Source organism: Colobus angolensis, unplaced genomic scaffold, assembly GCF_000951035.1.
Source record: "Colobus angolensis palliatus isolate OR3802 unplaced genomic scaffold, Cang.pa_1.0 Scaffold134, whole genome shotgun sequence".
Lineage (NCBI taxonomy): Eukaryota > Metazoa > Chordata > Mammalia > Primates > Cercopithecidae > Colobus > Colobus angolensis.
The window spans coordinates 2,800,790-2,824,301 of NW_012114422.1; the positions used below are offsets into that span (position 1 = coordinate 2,800,790).

The following is a 23,512-nucleotide window of genomic DNA, read 5'->3' on the forward strand; positions in this document are numbered from 1 at the left end:
TCGATCTCCTGACCTTGTGATCCGCCCGCCTCGGCCTCCCAAAGTGCTGGGATTACAGGCTTGAGCCACCGCGCCCAGCCTTCTTTCTTTCTTTTAAGACAGGGTCTCCTTCTGTAACACAGGCTGGAGTGCAGTGGCACGATCATAGCTCATTGCAGCCTTGATCTCCTGAGCTCAATCGATCCTCCCACGTCAGCCCCCCAAGTAGCTGGAACTATAGGCACACACCACTACAGCCTACTAATTTTTGTATTTTTTGTAGAGATGGGATTTCGTCATGTTGCCCCAGCTGGTCTCGAACTCCTGGGCTCAAGTGATCCTCTCACCTCAGCCTCCCAAAGTGCTGGGACTACAAGCATGAGCCACTGTGCAGGGCCAACAATAGATTTTCAGTGTAAATAAAATAGCCTTCTATTGTAAGAAGATGCCATTAGAACTTTGATTGCTGGAGGGAAAAAGCCAATATTTGACTTAAAATCTTCAAAAGACAGGCTGACTCTTGTTAGGGCTAATGCAGCTGGTGACTTTAAGTGGAAGCCAGTGCTCTTTACTATACTGAAAATCACAGGGTACTTAAGAATTATGCTACATCTACTTCTCTGCCTGTGCTCTAGAAATGTAACAACAAAGCCTGGATGACAGCACATCTGTTTATGGCATGATTTACAGAATATTTTAAGCCCACTGTGGAGACCCGCTGCTCAGGAAAAAAAAGATTTCTTTCAAGGTGTTACTGTTCATTGACAAGGCACCTGGTCACTCAAGAGCTCTGATGGAGATGTGCAAAGAGATTGATGTTGTTTTCCTGCATGCTTGCGTCTATTCTGCAGCCCGTGGATCAAAGGGTAATGTTGACTTTCACATCTTATTATTTGAGAAATGTTTTGTAAATCAGTAGCTGCCATAGATAGTGATTTCTCTGATGAATGTGGGCAAAGAATCATCATCCTAGATTCCATCAAGAAGATTTGTGATTAATGGGAGAAAGTAAAGATGTCAACATCCACAGGAGTTTGGAAGAAGTTGATTCCAACTCTCATGGGTGGCTTTGAGGGATTCAAGACTTCAGTAGAGGATGTAACTGCAAATGTGATAGAAATAGCAAGAGAAGGTGGGGCGCAGTGGCTCACACCTGTAATCCCAGCATTTTGGGAGGCCGAGGCAGGTGGATCATGAGGTCAGGAAATGGAGACCATCCTGGCTAACACAGTGAAACCTAGTCTCTACTAAAAATACAAAAAATTAGCCGGGCATGGTGGCAGGTGCCTGTAGTCCCAGCTACTCGGGAGGCTGAGGCAGGAGAATGGCGTGAACCCAGGAGGTGGAGCTTGCAGTGAGCCGAGATAGCGCCACTGCACTCCAGCCTGGGTGAAAAAGCGAGACTCTATCTCAAAAAAAAAAAAAAAGAAATAGCAAGAGAACTAGAATTAGAATGGAGCCTGAAGATATGACTATATTATTGCAATTTTATGATAAGACTTTAATGAACTAGGAGTTCCTTCTTATGTATGAGCGAAGACAGTAGTTTCTTGAGATGTAATCTACTTCTGGTGAAGATACTGTGAACATTGTTGAAATGACCACAGATGATAAAGAATATTACATACATTTAGTTGTTAAAGCAGCAGCAGAGTTTGAGAGAACTGACTGTCATTTTGTAAGTTCTCCTGTGGATAAAATACTATCAAACAGGACTGTGTGCTACAGAGAGATCTTTCATGAAAGGAAGAATCCACTGATGTCAATAGCTTCATTGTCTTATTTTAAGAAATTGTCACAGCCACCACAGCCTTCAGCAACCACCACCCTGTTTGGTCAGTAGCCATCAACATTGAGGCAAGACCCTCCACCAGTCAAAAGATTACAGCTAGCAGAAGGCTCAGATGATTGTTACCACTTTTTAGCAATAAAGTGTTTTAAAATCAAGATATGCACATTGTTTTTAGACATGATGCTATTGTACACCTAATAGGCTACAGTGTAACAGTGTAAACATAACTTTTATATGTACTGGGAAACTAAAAATTGTGTGACTTGCTTTATTGCGATACTCACTTTATTCCAGTGGCCCATAACTGAACCTGCTATCTCAGATGTATACCTAGACATCTGTCAAAACCTGTAAAATGTATGACACCAAGAGTGAATTCTAATGTAAACTATGGACTTTAGTTAATAACAAAATGTCAGTATTGGCTCATCTATTCTAACAGACATACCACACCAATGCAAGATGTTAAAAATTGGGGATTTTTAAATAAAAGCAATTTTGTAATTACCAAAAAAACAAAAACTGGGGAAATTGAAGGAAGAGTGGGGATGTTATGGGAACTTTGCTCTTTTTGCTAATTTTTTTTTTGAGACGGAGTCTTGCTTTGTCACCCAGGCTGGAGTGCAGTGGCATGATCTCGGCTCACTGCAACCTCTGCCTCCTGGATTTGAGCTATTACCCTGCCTCAGCCTCCTGAGTAGCTGGGACTACAGACGTGAGCCACCACACCCTGCTAATTTGTGTATTTCTAGTAGAGAAGGGGTTTCACCATATTGGCCAGGCTAGTCTTGAACTCCTGACCTCAGATAATCTGCCCACCTCGACTGACCAAAGTTCTGGGATTACAGGCATGAGCTACCATGCCCAGCCTAATTTTTTTCTGTAAATGAAAACTGCTTAAAAGGTCAGGCACAATGGCTCATGCCTGTAATCTCAGCACTTTGGAAGACTGAAGGTGGCTGACTACTTGAGGCCAGGAGTTTGAGACCAGCCTGGCCAACATGGTGAAACACCATTTCTACTAAAAATACAAAAAGTAGCCAATGTGATGGCTCATGCATGCCGGTAATCCCAGCTGCTCGGAAGGCTGAAGCACAAGAATCACTTGAACGCAGGAGGCGGAGATTGCAGTGAGCTGAGATCATCCCCCTGCACTCCAGCCTGAGTGACAGAGCAAGACTGTCTCAAAATAAATAGATAAATAAATAAATAAATAAATAAACTGCTCAAAAACTCAATCTTTAAAAAGTTGCAATTATTTTTGCCTTTCTCTTGGCCCTGTTTTCAGAGTTCCAGCCTGTTTAAATAATAATACTAAGACCCTAGATCATAGGTAATTGGATCCTCTTTTAAGTTTTAGGATATATACAGTTGTGGCTTAAATACAGACTAACAATTTCACTTAGTAAAAGGGTAAGGAAAACTTTTTACTTTAAATGTTTTCAAATTCTAGAGTCCTGGTACTTTATTATTACTTTGTAGGTTGCCTTTATAAAAATTCTGAATGCAGTATGTGTAGTTGAAAAGTGCTGTGGAAATATCCAATATGAACCATTAACCAACATTTAGGTTTTTCTGGTAACGTCATGCTTATCAGATCTCTAAATCATTTGGTGTATCTCAAAACCTTCCTTTTTTTTTTTTTTTTTTTTTTGATTTTTTTGAGATAGAGTTTTGCTCTTTTTGCCCAGGCTAGAGTGCAGTGGCCGGATCTCAGCTCACTGCAAGCTCCGCCTCCCGGATTTACGCCATTCTCCTGCCTCAGCCTCCCGAGTAGGTGGGGCTACAGGTGCCCGCCACCTCGCCCGGCTAGTTTTTTGTATTTTTTTAGTAAAGACGGGGTTTCACCATGTTAGCCAGGATGGTCTCGATCTCCTGACCTCGTGATCCGCCCGTCTCGGCCTCCCAAAGTGCTGGGAATCTGCCCGTCTCGGCCTCCCAAAGTGCTGGGAAAGCCTTCATTTTTAACAACCACATTAGTCATATATTCTATTATGCATATGTACTGATTTAATTATTTTCCTATTGTCGGGCATTTGTTATAGCCAATCAATAATGTGCCTTCTAAAATGGCTACCTTAATATTTTAAAGAATGATGGCCATGTGTTGCCATCTTAGTATGAAAGGTCTATGACTCTATTATATATGCCAAATAGGGCCATGTGTTTTGAGTGGGAGACTGCTTTGAGGATAGTGAATCCTCCACCTAACTCTCCTTTTTTTTTTAAATTCTGCAGCCCAGTATTAGAAGTGATTGCTAAGTCCCTCGTATGTTAGTTAGAATTTGTCTTTGTATGCCCCTCCATTCTCTGATCAAATTTTACTTTTTCTCAATATCTTATCAGCAGTTTCCGATAGGTTTTAGGTTTTTGGTTTTTTGGGGGGGTTTTAAAAAAGATGTTAGCTCACGTCTTTTATTAACTCATACACAATTACTTGTCTTTTGGTTTGTTGAAGCAGTAAGTCAGACAACATTTGCCACAATAATGTCTGTCAAAGTAGCTTGCCATAAACACTCCAGCACCATCTGAATGGCACTCTCGACAAAGGTAACTAATTCTGCCATTCTCATCTACTTTATAGTATTTCAGGACAGCCAGCTTCACCTTCTTTCTCTTGTGTTTATTATTCTTGGGAGTGGTATAAGACTTCTTCCTTTTCTTAGCACCACCACAAAGTCTCAACCCAAGATAAAGAGTAGACTCCTTTTGAATGTTGTAGTCAGACAGAGTACGTCCATCTTCCAGTTGCTTGCCAGCAAGGATCCGGCTTTGTGGATCAGGAGGAATTCCTGGATTTTGGCCTTTACCTTTTCTATTGTGTCCGAGGGTTCAACCTTGAGGGTGGTGGTCTTCCCGGGAAGGGTTTTTACGAAATCTGTGTTTTGGTGGCAGCTCCACCACAGATGGCAGATGGGAAAAAGACAAAGAAAAAAAGAAGAAGCAGTTTCAGATTTTTAACTGTTGTTAGGCAGAGTTAACAAACAAGTAATTAACAGAGGAAAGAATCTCATGCCTGGGGACTTTGCAGCCACTTGCTAGGCTCTTAATAAACGTTCGAAGCATGAACAAGGATTAGGGAGGTAAAATTATGGACACCTTTCGTTCAGCATTTTCTTCCTGTATGTTATGATATAGTATGGAGTGGATCTGGGTTCAGATATTTTTGCTACCACTTATCTTAGTCTTTGTTAACTCACAAATTTTAATGCTTAATCAAGAGAAAATATGTTATACCAAAAAGTAGTTGAAGGATATGAGAATTACGTATATTGCACATGCTAGATATAAACTTATGAATCCTAATTCAAGAGATTACTTGCTCACTCATATAGATGTTGCTGAGAATAATCTGAAGGTAGATATGCAGTAAAATATGCAATTTAAATATTAAATTGTTAATACAAATGTAGAATGGGGCTTCGGGTAGAAAAAAAAAGTGTGTAAAACTTAGAATTTTGAATATAGCTTTGGCTTTACCTCAGTTGTCCTTATATTTCTGGGACCAGGATTGTAGAGAACATCATATGTAATTTCCAGCTTTTAAATATATGCTTGAGTTTTAGTTTCTTCCTACATTCTTATGCTTCTGATGTTCAGACTATCCTATATGTCTACTAATTATAATATATGTTTATATTATATACTTGCCACATCATACTTGTTCTCTATTTTTAAAATCTTATATTTTTCCCAGTGTGACTACTTTGTTACTATCCCTCAATATCTTGTCTGTGCTTTGTTAATTCTTTTTTTCACCCCATAACTCAGCAATCCCTTTCCTGGTCATATACCCAAAGGAAATGAAATCACCACTTTGTAAAGATATCTGCACCCCCATGTCCATTGCAGCATTATTTACAGTAGCCAGGGTATGGAAACAACAAGTATTTATTGATAGATGAGTGAATAAATAAACTGTGGTACACAGATAAAATGGAATATTATTCAGTCCTAAAGAGGAATGAGAATTTGCCATTTTGCACAACATGGATGAGACCGGAGGACATTATGCTAAGTAAAATAAGCCAGACACTTATTTTTACTTATTTCTAAGTAAAATAAGAAAAATAGTGCATGATCTCACTTATATGTGGAATTGAAAAAAATCAAATATAACAGAAATAGATGACAAACCAATCGCTACGGGGAGGGGAGATGCAGAGGAAATGGGGAGATGTAGGTTAGAGGATACAGAACAGATATATAAGATGAGCAAGTTGCCTCTTTTTCCGGCTGGAACCTTGGAAGGTGTAGAAGACAAGAAGGTTCCTGCTGTGCCAGAAACCCTTAAGAAAAAGCAAAGGAATTTCGCAGAGCTGAAGATCAAGTGCCTGAGAAAGACGTTTGACCAAAAGATGTTTCAAAAGGCAAGGAGGAAGCTTATCTATGAAAAAGCAAAGCACTGTCACAAGGAATATAGGCAGATACACAGAACTGAAATTCGAATGGCAAGGATGGCAAGAAAAGCTGGCAACTTCTATATACCTGCAGAACCCAAATTGGCGTTTGTCCTCAGGATCAGAGGTGTCAATGGTGTGAGCCCAAAGGTCCAAAAGGTGTTGCAGCTTCTTCGCCTTCATGAAATCTTCATCGGAACCTTTGTGAAGCTCAACAGGCTTCAGTTAACATGCTGAGGATTGTAGAACCATATATTGCTTGGGGGTACCCAAATCTGAAGTCAGTAATCTACAAGCATGGTTATGGCAAAATCAATAAGAAGTGAATTGCTATAACAGATAACACTTTGGTTGCTCGATCTATTGGTAAATACGGCATCATCTACATGGAGGATCTGATTCATGAGATCTATACTGTTGGAAAACACTTCAGAGAAGCAAATAACTTCCTGTGGCCCTTCAAATTATCTTATCCATGAGGTGGAATGGAGAAAAAGAGCATCCATTTTTTAATTTAATTTTATTTTATTTTATTTTATTTTTGAGACAGAGTCTCGCTCTGTCATCTAGGCTGGAGTGCAGTGGCATGATCTCAGCTCACTGCAACCTCCGCCTCCCATGTTCAAGTGATTTTCCTGCCTCAGCCTCTGGAGTAACTGGGATTACAGGCGTGTGCCACCACACCTGGCTAATTCTTTTTTGTATTTTTGTTAGAGACGGGGTTTCACTATGTTGGCCATGCTGGTCTCGAACTGACCGCAAGTAATCTGCCTGCCTCAGCCTCCCAAAATTCTGGGATTACAGGTGTGAGCCACTGTGCCTAGCCAAGAGACCACCCATTTTGTAGAAGGGAGAGATGCTGGCAGCAGGGAGGACCAGATCAACAGGCTTATTAGAAGAATGGACTAAGATGTCTACCATGATTATTTTTCTAAGTTGGTTGGTTAATAAACAGTACCTGCTCTCAAATTAAAAAAAAAAAAAAAAAAAGATGAACAAGTCAAGATCTAATGTGTAACATGAGGACTCCAGGTAATAAAATTGTACTGTATAGAAGGGATTCATGTTAAATGAGATTTTAGCTGTTCTTGCCACACACAGAGAAAATAGATATGTGAGATGATGGATATGTTAATTTGCTTCATTATAGTAACCTTTTTACTATCTATATCACATAACAGCATATGTGTATCTTAAATATATACAACAAAATTAATTTAAAAAATTTTGTCCTATAAAAAACAATATTAATTTACATGTAAATACTGTTATTTTAGGATCTTGGAGTGAAAATATACTGGAGTATTTTCTGAGAAATAGCCAGATTACAGCAGAAGATGGCGCTGAGATCACCTGGTATCATGCAGCTAACCACAAGGCACAAATGAATGAGGCACTGAAAAGTAAGTTAGTACAGTTACTTGTAATTTACTTTGGATAATAGATTAATTCAACTCCTTTTTTGATATCTAGGTATATTTTCAGATACTAGAGACAGGTGATCCAAGTGTAAGTTCCAGGCTGACATGAGTATTTTATTTTTTTTAATTTAATTATTATGTATTCATTTCTAGAGATATAGTCTCTCTCTGTTGCCCAGGCTGGAATACAAAGGTGTAATCACAGCTCATTGCAGGCTCAAACTCCTGGGCTCAGGCAATCTGTGAGCCACCACACCAGGCTGAACATTTTTATAAAGTGTTTCATTTTGTTTACAAAATGGACAAATTACATAATGGAAGAATTTTCTTATTTTCCAGAAGCAATTTGCCTGTTATGTGTGATTCGAAACTCTCATGTATTATTATATTTTCTTATATATCTAGTGATTTGAGTAAAACTTTTAAGATCAGGACCATGTATCTTACATATTTTTATGTCTTTCGTCATGTATTAATGAGAAACCCACTCAATATTTGTTCAGTGGATGGATGAAGCCATTGTATACCAATTGATAATGAATAAATAATTGGGTAATATTTATGCCTAAGCTAGAAATCAAGCCTTTAGTTTACTGATTCAACCTGGAATCATTGTATGTATATCCCTTCATTATACAGATGAACATTATAGCAGTGTTTCTCGGCCTTTTCCTATAGAGTGCTCATGTTGGCTGCAGCCAGAAAGGAGAATGAAAGCATATCACCACAGGGCTGGGGCAGAGCTTGCAGTACCTGGTCCAACAGGAAATTACCTTAAAGTTCCATATTTTATTGTAAAAAATGTATGCATTTTTGCATCCTAATCCATTATATATGTGAGCTTCTTTTATTGTCAAAACACTGTTTTAAGTTGTATTTTTCTCCTCAAAAGGAAGAACTTTGTCTTGTTTCATATTGAATCCTTAATGCCTAAAACAGTGCGTAGCATATAATAACTACACAATGATTATTTAGTAAATGAATTTTGGCAAAATTGATGCCTCAGGAAATGGTTGATTAATGATTGCCAGGAACTGTAAGGAGTCAATGCTAATGAGTACAGGGTTTCTTTTTTGGATGATGAAATTTTTCTAGAATTAGAGAGTGGTAATAGTTGCATAACCTTCTGAATACACTAAATAAAAACCACTAAAGGGTTCACTTTAAAAGGGTGAATTTTATGGTATGTAAATTATGTCTCAGTTTTTAAAAATGAAAAAATGATAGGAAGAAATAAAACCATTATTCACAGACAATATGATTGTATATATAGAAAACAAAAAAGATTCTATAGATAAATGATCATAATAAATAGGTGAACTTAGAAAATCTCAGGATGTGATCAGGGGCTGCTGGCTCATGCCTGTAATCCCAGCACTTTGGGAAGCCAAAGTGGATGGATCATTTGACCCCAGGAGTTCAAGATCAACCTAGGCAACATAGTGAGACCCTGTCTTTATAAAAAATAGAAAAATTAGCCAGGCATGGTGGCATGTACCTGTAGTCACAGGTACTCAAGAAGCTGAGGCAGGAGGATCGATTGAGCCCATGAGGTAGAGGCGGCAGTGAGCTGTGATCGCGCCATTTCACTCCGGCCTAGGTGACAGAGTGAGACCTTGTCTCAAAAAAAAAAAAAAAAAATCTCAGGATTCAAGGTCAAAATAGAAAATAAATTCTGTTTAATACCTGAAAATCCAGAAATACAACTTAAAAAAATTATACAATTTGTATAATAATAGTATATACAATTTATATAATAATAGTATATACAAAGCCCTTTTGGTGATGGTGAAAAGTTACTTTGGTCTGCTGAACAGGAGTTGATGAAGCAAGGCAAAGTCTGGCCATGGTCACAAGCTGGAGCTCCTGTGGGTAAGGCAACATATGCCTTGATATACAGACTTCCTCCTCTGGCTGTCCCTGTTATATGAGACTATTAGAACCATGCAGTCTCCCAAGCAGAAGTGTGCCCTCACTTTTAAAAGTGAGCTGTGAATGGGAGAGTAGGGAGAGGGGCTGGGCAGCTTCTATATCTTCTGTGTCTCCATGCCAGGTCTCCCTTTCTTGTTAGAACTGTTAATATTAGTCTATCCAACTGCTTATTGATGTTTCCACTTAGAGATCTCTCATGCCTCTCAAATTTATGTTATATGAATTGAGATTCTTGACTATATTTACTAACCTGCACTTCCTATGATCTTTCTCAGGAAATGGCACCACAATCTACTTAAATGTTTCAACCAGAAATCTAGGAGTCATTTATTCGCTCCTTTTCTTTTTTTTTTTTTTGAGACGGAGTCTCCCTCTGTCGCCCAGGCTGGAGTGCAGTGGTGCGATCTCGGCTCACTGCAAGCTCTGCCTCCCGGGTTCACACCATTCTCCTGCCTCAGCCTCCCGAGTAGCTGGGACTACAGGCGCCCGCCACCTCGCCTGGCTAGTTTTTTTTGTGTATGTTTTTTAGTAGAGACGGGGTTTCACTGTGTTAGCCAGGATGGTCTCGATCTCCTGACCTCGTGATCCACCCGTCTCGGCCTCCCAAAGTGCTGGGATTACAGGCGTGAGCCACCGTGCCCGGCCTTCGCTCCTTTCTTTATTGTAGTATCTAATATATCATCCAGTCATTATGATTCTATTCCAAAATACATTTTGAATTAGTCCACATCTCTCCATCTTTCTTATCATTATCCTAGAAGCCACCAGGATTTCTTGCTCGTACTGCTGTAGTTTCCCATCTTTCATGTAGGAGACCTTAGGAACATACTTTACATGGGCCCAGAGACTCCTCAACTTGCCCATTTACTGATTTTTTTTTCTATCTATTGGAAATAATGGAATTAGCAAACTATTACTTTTTTTTTTTTTTTGAGTCTCAATCTGTCACCAGGCTGGAGTGTAGTGGCACACTCTAGGCTCACTGCAACCTCCGCCTCCCGGGTTCCAGCCATCGTCCTGCCTCAGCCTCTGAGTAGCTGGGACTACAGGCGTGTGCCACCACGCCCAGCTAATTTTTGTGTTTTTAGTAGAGATGGGGTTTCACCATGTTGGCCAGGATGGTCTCCATCTCCGGATCTCGTGATCTGCCCGCCTTGGCCTCCCAAAGTGCTGGGATTAGACTGTTACTCTTAAATGAAAGATTCCAAGCTTTCGTGCCCCTTCATAACCACATTGATAAAGGAAACCTACAACCCCCTTCCCCAGCTTCATCCTGGGAAAATAGTAAAAGAGTAGATCATCTATCTTTCTGCAAATTCACTTGCCCTATTGTCCTTGCAGAGGTTTGGCCATAGGGTAAAAGAACAACTTCTCTGTATCTGCCCTGCCCCTGGCGAGATAAGCCACACAAACATCAGGACTCAGTACTATTCACATGATTGAAGAATTCCACCTTTGGCAGAGGGCTGGAAGCTGTTTGGATAGTACCTGGACATTGCTTAGAATTGCATTTGATAGAGAATAAAAGGAGTATAAAACTCTTTGATTGGTCTTGGTGTTTTGGTGTTTATTTTGCTTTTTTTGTTGTTTAATTTTTGTAGAGTCTGGTCTCAAACTCCTGGCTTCAAGCAATCCTCCTGCCTCAGCCTCCCAAAGTGCTGGGATTACAGATGTGAGCACCACACCCAGCCATTTTGTTATTTTATGCTTTGCCTCACTGTAATTAAAAGAGCCTAAATATGGTGTAGCTTAGAGAAGAGAGACACAGCAAACATCTGTTGAGTTCTTACTGCATCACCAGTCCCCTTTTCTTTCTTCCTATAAGAACTTTTTTTTTTTTGAGACATCTCGCACTGTCGCCTGGGCTGGAGGGCAATGGCGCGATCTCAGTTTACTGCAGCCTCTGCCTCCCAGATTCACACAATTCTTCTGCTTCAGCCTCCCAAGTAGCTGGGATTACAGGCTCACACCATTATACCCAGCTAATTTTTTGTATTTTTAGTAGAGACGAGGTTTCACTGTGTTGGCCAGGCTGGTCTCGAACTCCTGACTTCGTGATCCTCCCGCCTCAGCCTCCCAAGGTGCTGGGATTACAGGCGTGAGCCACCACACCCAGGCAAGAACTTTGCTTTTATTAAGGTATCCATTTCTGCTCCATACAAGCGTATGGAAACTGATTTCATTTGTAGCTCCAGGGGTGGATTACCATAAGTTAATCAGCACTTGAGGTTTTCCTGATGATTCATATTGTCCCCATGGTGGGCAAGTGATCAAACTGGGCTCAATTAGACTCAAGTAAAGTAATTATATCTATAATTACCAAAGAAGTTTTATATCTTAAAATTGAAATATGTGAACATGAAAATATGTAGCCCAGTGGTTATTGGTAGCTGTCTTAAAATCATGAGATGAAATTGCCTTACGATGAAGACACCACCAATGACAGTGAAGAAAAGAGACATGAAGATCAGGATAACGTCACTGAGCTGCAGATTGTACCACACTTAAAGCTCACCTGACCCCTGGACTTTTAGTTATTTGAGATGATAAATCTGCTAGCTTGAATCCGAATTTCTCTTTATTTGCAGCCAGAAGCATCCAATAGATTTGTGAGTCCATCCTAATTGGATAGATTATGTTCCCTGCTTCCACACTTGTCCCTGTCCAGTTTATTTTCCACCCAGCATCCGAAGTGGTATATTTAGACATAAATCAAGCCTCTTTATTGGTCCAAATGTTGTTCTGTTTAAAATCTTTAATATAATTGCTAGATGGAAACATGTTTGGTTCTATTGCTCCGGTTTCCAAGAGGAGAGATTTTTTTCCCTAAAGGCTTTGACCTCTTGCCTCACTGTTTATTTCTGTCACAGAGGTGGAGAGACTGTTTTGGTTTGTAGTTCTTGGCGGGGTGGAGCTAATCTATCAAATGCCCTAGGCCAAGCGAGGTGGCTCACGCCTGTAATCCCAGCACTTTGGGAGGCCCAGACCAACCTGGCCAACATGGTGAAACCTCATCTCTACTAAAAATACAAAAATTAGCTGGGCATGGTGGTGCACGCCTATAGTCCCAGCTACTTGGGAGGCTGAGGCGGGAGAATCACTTGAACCCAGGAAGCGGAGGTTGCAGTGAGCCAAGATCACACTACTGCACTCCAGCCTGGGTGACAGGTCGAGACTCCATCTCAAAAAAAAAAAAAAAAAAAAGTGCTGGACAAGGGAGTGAGCTCTTCTCTTCCACAGGGAAATAGCCATCTGGATATTTGTATTTGTTACAACTTTGCTTCGAAGGGACTATTCCAAGATTTGGACTAGAGGGTGACTGTGGCAATTAGCAGGTAGCAGGTGCAGGCTCATTTAGCTCTTAACTAAGCTGTGTCCTCTGACCTAGCTTTAGAGGTAATACAAGTATACTTTGATCCCCGTCTACTTAACTTGGCTATTTTATTTCTGAAGATCCATTTGGAGACCAGGTGTTGTGGCTCATGCCTGTAATCCCAGCACTTTGGCAGGCCGAGGCAGGCCTCAAACCAGGAGTTTGAGACCAGCCTGGGCAACATGGAGAAACCTTGTCTCTACTAAAAATACAAAAATTAGCTGGACATGGTGGTGCATGCCTGTAATCCCAGCTACTCGGGAGGCTGAGGCAGGAGAATCGTTTGAACCTGGGAGACAGAGGCTGCAGTGAGCTGAGACTGTGCCACTGCACTCCAGCCTGGCGACAGAGCGAGACTCTGTCTGGAAAAAAATAAAAAAATTAAAAAATCCATTTGGAGAAAGGGGTGCTATTTACTGGCACCTTCAAACCACCTCAATAACCTGAAGGCCCTGCATAGACTGGCCTGTGTCTCCAAGTCCACCTTCATGGTGTTTTCACATTCCTAGAAATTCCCACACTGGCCTCACAGCAGTGCCTCACGTGGCTACGCTCCCTCCTTCCTGGACTGTCATACACATTCTTTCCTGGAAAGCTCTTTTCCCCACACTCTGCCTTGCTAACTCCTTAAGCTGATCCTTTGGTATCGGCTGAATTGTTACTTCCTCAAAAAGACTTTTCCTGACTCCAGAATCAAAATTCAGGAAGCACCTTCCTATGTGGCCTTTTGTGACTGGCTTCTTTCAATTAGTATGTTTTCAAAGTTCAGCTATTTTCTAGTGTGTATCAGTTCTTTATTCATTTTTATGGCTGAATCATTTTTTTGTTTGTGGATATACCACATTTTGTTTATCCATTCATCAATTGATAGACATTGGTTGTTTCACTTTTTTGCTACTATGATTACTGCTGCTATAAACATTTCACATACAGGTGTTTTTGTGGACATGTGTTTTCAGTTCTCTTGCTTATATGTCTAGGAGTAGAATTGCTGGATCATATGGTAACTATATGTTTAACTTTTTAAAGAACTACCAAACTCTTCCAAAGTGCCTGCTTGCTCCTTTTTACATTCCTCCCAGCAGTGTGGATAAGGGTTCTAGTTTCTCCACATCTTTGCCAACACTTGTTATTGTACATTTTTAAAAAAATTATAGCCAGCTCTGTGTATGTGAGTTGGTGTCTCATTGTGGTGTAGATTTACATCCCCTAAAGACTAATGCTGGTGAGCATCTCTTTGTGTGCTTTTTGGAAATTGGCTCATGTTTGCAGCTGAGTAGCTTTCTTAGCCTGTTCCCTGCCTGTAGAAATTTGGGAGCCCACAGACCACTTTTCGTTTTGAACCGTCTCTGTCCTTTTGTGTCCAAGTAGATATATCTTCCTTAAAAATATAGTGGGCGTTTAATATATTAAATTTAATCAGAAGCCACACCCCAAGTCTCTTTGAGGTAGACCTCTCTCTGCTTTGGTATGCAAGTTAAGGTATTGTGGGCAACACCCTTAAGATTCCAGAAGATTCCATATCTAGCTATGTGGCTACATGAGGCGTCTTCTTTCCGAGGGCTTAATAAAGGGTCGTGTGGTTGTACCCTTGGCTTGATATTGACACTGAGGCCATATTTTAATGGTGGTGCTATGGTTTAAATGTTTGTTCCATCCAAAACTCATGTTGAAATTTTTTGTTTTTTTTAGAGATAACATCTCACTCTATCACCCAGGCTGTAGTACAGTGACACAATCACAGCTCACTACAGCCTTGACCTCTTAGGCTTAAGCGATTCTCCCTCCTCAGCCTTCCATATAGCTGGGACTACAGGCCTGTGCCACCAGCATGCCTGGCTAATTTCTTTTTTTTTTTAGTAGAGATGAGGTCTCACTATGTTGCCTAGGCTGGTCTTGAACTGGCTAATTTTTTTTTTTTTTCAGTAGAGATGAGGTCTCACTATGTTGCCCAGGCCGATCTTGAACTCCTATGCTCAAGTGATCCTCCCCCCTGTGCCTCCCAAAGTGCTGGGATTACAGGAGTGAGCCACCACTCTGGCTTCATGTTGAAATTTAATTGCCAGTGTAACACTACTGGGAGGTGATTAGGCCATGAGGGGTTCACCTTCATGGGTGGGTTTAATGCCATAATAAAAGGACTTTGGAAAGTGGGTCTTCTTTGCCTCTGCCTTCCACCAGGTGAAAATGCAGTGAGAAGGCCCTCTTTAAGTATCAGCACTTTGATATTGGATTTCCCAGTCTCCAGAATGGTGAGCCAATAAATGTCTGTTTATTATAAATTACCCAGTCTGTTATTGTGTCATCACAGTATAACACAGACTAAGACAGGCAACACCCTAGATTTAACTTTTGGCCCAAGACTGTCTCTTACTTTGAGAATCTCTTGCCTGCTGGAGAGGACAGGAATAAGAAACAGTTTTATTTTTGAATTCAGGAAGTCCTGAGTTGGAAATATTTTCTCTATATGCTGCTGAAAATCTGAAACGTTAATTATGTAGCTTAGCTCTTTCTTCTCATTGTTTATCATGAGTGGTTAAAAGAAGCCAGTTGCCACTTTTCACCATTTCCCCTGGAAACCTCGTCAGCCAAATACACAGATTTATTGGGTATCCTCTCCATTTACCACCAGTTGCTGCAGTAACAGTGTTGCCAGAAGTTTTACCACTATGGAAAACAATAAAACGAGCTTATTGTTCTCAAACTTCCAATAAGAATTTCTGCACTGCTCTTCCAACTTCCATAAACAGTTCCCTCCTTGCCTTTCTTAGCCTCCACCAGGTCACAAAGCCAGTGCCTCATTTTTCAGGTTTTTGATATGGCAACACTCCACTTCCAGGTACCTGTTGCTTTTTATCTATTGCTGTGTAATAGAATACCCAAAATGAGTGACTTAAAATAGCAGTAGTATATTTTTTCCTCATGATTTTGTGGGTCAGCTGTGTGGTTCTTCTGTTGCATGTAGTACAGGCTGAGGACGTTCATATAGCTGCATTCATCTGGGAGCTCAGCTGGACCTGGAAATTCTAAAATGACCTCACTCATATGTCAGTGGCCTTAATGCTCTGTCAGATAGGAAGTCTTAGTTCTCCATGTGGCTTCTCTCTCTCTACATGGTCTATCAGTCTTCAGTAATCTTGCCTAAATGTCTTTACATGGTGGCTGGATTTCAAGAGTAAGAAAGCTGAAGGTGCCAGCTGTTTTAAAGGCTAGGCCTAGAACTGACAGTTTTATTTCCACTACCTTCTGTTGATCAAAGCAGGTCACAGGTGGTGCGGATCACAGTCCCAAAAGACACAATCCCAAATGCCATATCCCAAGTGTTGAAATACTGAAAGATCAAAATCCATAGTCTAAAATCCCTAATGTCTAATTGAGTGCCCAAACTGTAATGATATATTTAAAATTAGGTGCAATCAAGGCTTCTAAGAGTGAATTTCAAGTTGTTACCAGTAAATTTGTCTTTTTCATTCAGCCTGATGCCTTTGACAGAGAACTCAGATGAGTGGATTGGCCATGTGAGATGGCAGTGACAAAAACTTCAGTTTAAAATGCCTTATGGATCTGCATTGGCATTCATTCCAGCTGATGAAATTCCAGGAGTTTTTAGTAAATTAAAGCTGCATTTGCATGAAGAAGCCAGAGAAATTACTGACTGGTTTGAAGATAATGACCTGCGTGGTTGGATAAGAAGACACACCATGAAGTTGCTGTTTGACCATCAGTATTGTTTCCACCAAATTTGTGTTATGCATGTAAGTGCATGTGAAATGGATTTCCACGTACCCAAAACAGCATAGAAACATGGCACAGAAGATGGGAAAATTTAATAGGGAATACTCATGCAGGTGCATATCAAATCATAGAAGAAGTTCAGAAAAAACCGTGCCACATAGAAAATGAATCTGAATGTATTCTCCAAGGAGACTCATGCCCTAGAAGAAAAAGTGTGGCTGGTTGTGGTGGCTCTCACCTGTAATCCTAGCACTTTGAGAGGCCGAGGTGAGAGAATCATTTGAGTCCAGGAGTTTTTTGAGACCAGCCTGGGCAACACAGTGAGACCTCATCTCTACTAAAAATTTAAAAAAATTAGCAGGGTGTGGTGGTGCATGCCTGTAGTCCTGGCTACTCAGGTGGCTGAGGCAGGAGGATCCCTGGAGTCCAGGAGTTTGAGGTTGCAACAGAGTGAGACTGTGTCTCAAAAAAAAAGAAAAGAAGAAAAAAGAAAGAAAAGAAAGAAGAAAGCAACTATTCATCGCAGTGCAAGTTGGCCGCCTCTTATGGAGTACACTTGTGCGATTACCTATCATCTATCATCTATCCCACTTTTTTCATGTGTCGAAGTTTCTTTTTCATTTTTGTCCACTAGTATTTATCTTTTTTTTAATTTTTTTTTGAGATGGGAGTCTTGCTCTGTTGGCCAGGCTGGAGTACAGTGGCGTGATCTCAGCTCACTGCAACCTCCACCTCCTGGGTTCAAGTGATTCTCCTGCCGCAGCCTCCCGAGTAGCTGGGATTACAGGTGCACACCATCACGCCTGGCTAAATTTTGAGTTTTTAGTAGATACAGGGTTTCTCCATGTTGGCCAGGTTGGTCTTGAACTCTTGGCCTCAGGTGATCTGCCTGCCTTGGCCTCCCAAAGTGCTAGGATTATAGGCGTGAGCCACCATGCTTGGCTATTTCCAGTATTTTAAATTGTCAACATTATTTTTTATAATTCACTATGCTACATATTTCATCTTTGCGTTGTTTTCAGTATTGGAGGTATAGATTGTATAAAGACTTTTAGAGTGTTCTAATTTGTTTTATGCATTTTTTTTCAAATTTGACTCCACAGAGGTGTGTTTTCACAACATTGACTTTGTGTGTAACCATTGTGCTTATTGATAAAAATGTTGAAACTTTCACAATTAATGAAGAGATATCCATTTGTACATCTGCATTTGTGAAAGATAAAATTTCTCAAGATCACAGTTCTTTGGGTGACTACATGTGTGATTGCAACCCATCACAGTTTTTGACTGATGTTGTCAAGAGACTTAGGTTATTCATCAAGTTATTTCAGATGACTGCAGTTATTTAAGCTATTTCTTTATGACTAGAGTTCATTTGCTCATAACTGTCATATCTCTGCAACTGATTAATATACCTGGATGTTTATGCTTGCAAAAATGTGTGTTATTTTTGCCTATTTTATTGTGTAAAGTGACCTCTGAAGTGTTCTGCCATGTTTTCATGGGTTTCTCAAATAAATGCCCTTTTAAAAATGAACAGAATGGGCACAGTGGCTCATGCCTGTAATCCCAGCACTTGAGGAGGCCAAAGCAAGATTACTTGAGCCCAGGAGTTCAAGACCAGCTTGGGCAACATAGTGAGACCCTGTCTCTACAACAGATATTTTTTTAAAAAATCAGCTGGGCATAGTGGCACACACCTGTAGTCCTAGCTACTCAGGAGGCTGAGGCAGGAGGATTGCCTGAGCTCAGGAGGTCAAAGCTTCGGTGAAGTACAATGCTGCTACTGTATCAGCCTGGATGACAGGGTAAGACCCTGTCTCTAAAAAAAAAAAAAAAAGAAAAGGAAACTTAAAAAAATGTAAGTAAATATATTTTAAAGAGTTTTTAAATTTATTTTTTCCAATATTTTCAGGATTTTGATCTTTCGGGATTGTGATTTTGGGGATTTTAGACTTTAGGGATTTTGATCTTCTGGGATTTCAAAATTCGAGATTATGTTATTTTGGGAATTATGGCCCCAACCCACCATGAGACCAGCCCAGCTGAAGAGGCAGGGAAGGGGAAGTTGATGGGGAGAGCGGTATGCCTGTATGGGAGGAGTTGTTGGCAGCCATCTTGGAGGCAGTCTGTCACAGCCAGCTGAACATACTTATACCGTGTCTGCTGAAGCTCATTACCTGCTCAAAGGATGTCTGCCTTTAAGCGGTAACTAAACTGTAAGTCAAAGAAGTGAATTTTTAATGTGGACTTTCAAACATGAGCAATGAATATCCATAATTTCTAATTTGAGAACTGAGGAGATAAAAGTACAATTTTTATTCCCAGAAAACTTCAGCACTTATTAAGCCTTCCATTATGTATGCACTTTGCTAGGTATTAGAAAGAAATTCAAAAGTATGTCAACAGCTTAAGATCTGCGTGACTTAGGGAAAGTCATTTAACTTCTTGGCATCTGTTTGCTAATCTAAAAAATAAGGACCACGGGTTCGGGCCTTGTATACTTCCTGGCATGGGATCATTGCTCACTGAGTGTTACTTTTCTTTCCTTTTTTTTATCTTCCTCAAAAGGATACTGAACATGGCGGCTCCTGTAGTTCTGTGCCCTGTTTTCTTAGCATTAACTGAAGTTCTTTTGTTTGGACAGGTACTGCTCACATGATAGAGGCTGATGTCCTTCTTCCAAGTGATGGATCAGAACACAGCCAGCCAATTATGGCCCATCCCCCTGAAACAAACAGTGATAATACTCTACAGGAGTGGCTGACTGAAGTTACGAAAAGCAATAAAGGCATCAAGCTGGATTTCAAAAGGTATTTGTATAAACATGTTCAGTTTTCTGGGAAAAAATGAATAGCTGTGCCTGACTACCTATTTTCTTTTTATGTTATCCAAACTGAAAATGGGATTGTAGACTCTATTTCAGGACTGAACCTAAATGAACCTAAGACCCACTGAGTTATTTACTAAAATTGCTTTTTGGAGACCCTTAAAGGCTAAAGTTAGATTAATTTTTATAAAGGAATTTATCATAAGTGACCATTGTGACAACAGAAAGGTAAGTTAAAAATGTTACGTTTGTTAGAAAGTAATCCAAGAGAGAGAGAGAGCTGGGAGAAATTCATTGAGCTAGTTAATGCATACCCTATTTGATTTATATTATTATATTTGTAAAGGGAATTATTTAGAATTCTCCAATAACCAAAGTGTTCCTTAAAAATAATACTTGGAGGCAGCCGGGCGCGGTGGCTTAAGCCTGTAATTCCAGCACTTTGGGAGACTGAGGTGGGCGGATCACCTGAGGTCAGGAGTTCGAGACCAGCCTGACCAAAATGGCGAAACCCCACCTCTACTAAAAATACAAAAATTAGCCAGGCATGGTGGTGGGCGCCTGTAATCACAGCTACTGGGGAGATTGAGGCAGGAGAATTGCTTGAACCTGGGAGGCAGAGATTGCAGTGAGCAGAGATTGCGCCATTGAATTCCAGCCTGGGCAACAAGAGCAAAACTCCCTCTCAAATGATAATAATAGTAGTAGTAATAATAATAATAGTTGGAGGCATTAATACTGAAGAGCAAGAGTAAGTTGTCATTTTCTTCACTGAAATTTTACTTTTGTAGTATTTTGCCTGGGCAACAAGAGCAAAACTCCCTCTCAAATGATAATAATAGTAGTAGTAATAATAATAATAGTTGGAGGCATTAATACTGAAGAGCAAGAGTAAGTTGTCATTTTCTTCACTGAAATTTTACTTTTGTAGTATTTTGGCAGTGTAAAAATGATAAAGAAAGCCAGAAATATACAGCAACACTTCAGAAGCACACTGTAAAGGTTATGAAGGCAGCTGCTATTGAAATCTAGGATTGGCAGTAAACCTACTTCATCTCTGAGTAATATTTTTAAATAGAATTATCTCAAGAAATTAATAAGGACTTGGAATCTTGTAGGATTCTTAAGATGACTCTAACCATTTGTTATGGGGCAAAATATACCAATAAACCTTATTATACTGTTGGTGAATGAATAGATATATAAAATCTTGATATACAGGAATTTGGATTGACAAGGTCTTGTGAATTAAAGAACTATCTTAAGCTCAGAAACTTTTTTTTCGGCTGGGTGCGGTGGCTCATGCCTGTAATCCCAGCACTTTGGGAGGCCAAGGCGGGTGGATCCCCTGAGGTTAGGAGTTTGAGACCAGCCTGGTCAACATGGTGAAGCTCCATCTCTACTAAAAATACAGAAAATTAGCCAGGCGTGGTGGCGTGCACTTGTAATTCAGCCACTCAGGAGGCTGAGGCAGGAGAGCCTCTTGAACCCGGGAAGTGGAGGTTGCAGTGAGTTGAGATCGTGCCACGGCACTCCAGCCTGGGCAACAAGAGTGAAACTCTGTCTCAAAAAGAATAAAAAAATAAATAAAAAATAAAAAATCATAAGCTTTTTGAGTTGTGAATGGTTCAATTTCATTTTATTGACAAAGAAACTTAGTTCCAGAAAGGTTAAGTGATGTACCTAAGGGCAACAGGTAAGCTTTGACAGGTAAGCTACAACCAGATCCTAGGTCTCCTGAAACCAGTCCAGTGTTCTCTATACCATGAAATACAGCATTTGATCTTTAGTGCTTGATGGCTTAAACTTTTAGATCTCCTTGACTTGTCGTGTGCTCAGTTTTTCATGTTTACTGTTGCCCCTTGAATTGTTTCCTGTGACATACTCTTTGGCTTCTCACCAGTCAGATCAGCTCATTCATTCTTAAATGCTAGCAGCTACCACAAAAGGGCTGAGCCGCTGAAACAAAGATTTTGCAAGTTTTCTTTTTTTTCAATCATAACATATTTGAAGGGGATTCAGTATAAACTAATAGGTATATGAACACCTATTACATGTCAGACACTGTTCTAAAAGCATTGCATGTATTTTTCATTAAATTCTCGTAACAATCCTAAGAGGTAGGTTATTGCTGTTATGCTCATTTTCCAGATGAGGCAATGGAGGTGGAGGGGGCTAAGGAGCTCACTTGTCACATAGTTCTTAATGGAACTAGAGAGCTATCAGCCTGGCTGGAGAGTTCACGCTTTTAACCAGAATGCTACACTCACTCCCTTTGTAAGAGCAGCTGAATGACCTGTTAGTTAAATTTTAGTAGTTCTTGTTTTGTGCTTCTAAGTTACTTTATTTGGTAACACAAATAAAAATTATTATATTTTGACTGGGCACAGTGGCTCATGCCTGTAATCCCAGCACTTTGGGAGGCCGAGGTGGGTGAATCACCTGAGGTCAGGAGTTCTAGACCAGCCTGACCAACATGGAGAAACCCCGTCTCTACTAAAAATACAAAATTAACCGGGCGTGATGGCACATGCCTGTAATCCCAGCTACTCAGGAGGCTGAGGCAGAAGAATCACTTGAACCCAGGAGGGGGAGGTTGCAGTGAGCTGAGATCGCGCCATTGCACTCGAACCTGGGCAACAAGAGTGAAACGCCGTCTTAAAGTTAAAAACAAGTATTATATTTTTAAATTTTATCTGGAGTCTTAGCCAACTCTTCAGTGTTTTAGCCAAGAATTACTTTCCCTTAAACAATGCAATTTTATATAGTTTGTTATAATTTTAAGTATGATATTTATTTTATCATTCCCAATTTTTAAATGAAATTAATAGGAAAGCAGGGTATGATATTTAGAAGTCCGATTTACAAATAACTTTTTAGGAAAAAATGTATTCTATAATAACTAAGTTTATATTCTTTTCAGGAGACTTAAATAAATCTCACCAAAGAGCAATTTTCAGTAGTATTCCGACCAGAACTTTCCTCTTCGATGATCATCTTAGTGAAGCTTTGGCACTTCCTTATGGGAAACTTAATACTAATATATATAAGAATTGAGAATGTTGGCCACTGTATTTTAAATTAGAATTACATGGAATTTATAGATTTAGAAGGATGTGTCTATATTATAATACATGCAATATTGAGCCTTCCAGGCTGGGTCTGTTATTTCTTGTAGTATACAGCAGTCCTCTGTTATCTGCAGTTTCAGTAACCTGCAGTACACCATGGTCTAAAAGTATTAAGTGAAAAATTCCAGAAATAAACAATTAATTAGTTTTAAATTGCACACCATTCTGAGCAGTGTGATGAAATCTTGTACTTTCCCATTCCATCCCACCTGGGATGTGACTCATCCCTTCCCTTTGTCCAGCGTATCCACATCGTATATGCTGCCCACCTATTAGTCCCCCCACCTATTAGTCCCTTAATAGCCGTCACGGTTATCAGATTGACAGATCACAAGAAGAAGGGTGAGTAGGGTACAGTAAGCTATTTCGAGAGAGAGAGAGACCACATTCACATAACTTTTATTATAGTATATTGTTATAATTGTTCTATTTTATTACTAGTTTTTGTTGCTAATCTCTTACTGTGCCTAATTTATAAATTACACTTTATCAGAGATAGGTATGTGTAGGGAAAAAAATGCAGAGTACATATAGGGTTGGGTGCTATGTGGTTTCAGGCATCCCCTGGAGGTCTTGGAACATATTCCCTGCAGATAAGGGGGACTACTGTATATTTTATTTTGTTGTTTAGGAAAGTTTGTCCTCAGTCCTTTTTTCTCCCACAAAATGTTACAGCTTTTCTTCCAGAAGAACTTTAGAATTACTTTGTCAAATTTTAGAAAATAAGAACTACAACAAAAAGTTTTTGGTTCCTTAGTGAGGTTTTAAATTTGTTTAACTGCAGGTTTTGTTTTTCTTATTTAAGTTTCTGGTAAGAGAAAATATCATTATCCTTAGTCTACATTAGTGATAATTAAAACATTTACATATAGAATGGAATAAATGGCCAGGCGCGGTGGCTCAAGCCTGTAATCCCAGC

General features: G+C 39.9%; 1 protein-coding gene and 1 pseudogene across 2 annotated transcripts in view; both read left to right on the forward strand.

Annotated features, from left to right (window-relative positions):
- Positions 1 to 23,512, forward strand: part of FAM151B (family with sequence similarity 151, member B) — a 49,511-nt gene that overhangs the window by 5,873 nt on the left and 20,126 nt on the right. The window contains exons 2-3 of the mRNA XM_011934334.1: positions 7,449 to 7,574; positions 19,280 to 19,445. Of these exons, the coding sequence (XP_011789724.1) occupies positions 7,449 to 7,574; positions 19,280 to 19,445 (292 nt within the window). The remainder of the gene's footprint in view (positions 1 to 7,448; positions 7,575 to 19,279; positions 19,446 to 23,512) is intronic.
- LOC105506277 lies at positions 5,983 to 7,155 on the forward strand (annotated as a pseudogene). Its single transcript, XR_001000905.1, has 2 exons — positions 5,983 to 6,669; positions 7,001 to 7,155. The product of XR_001000905.1 is annotated as a 60S ribosomal protein L7 pseudogene (transcript).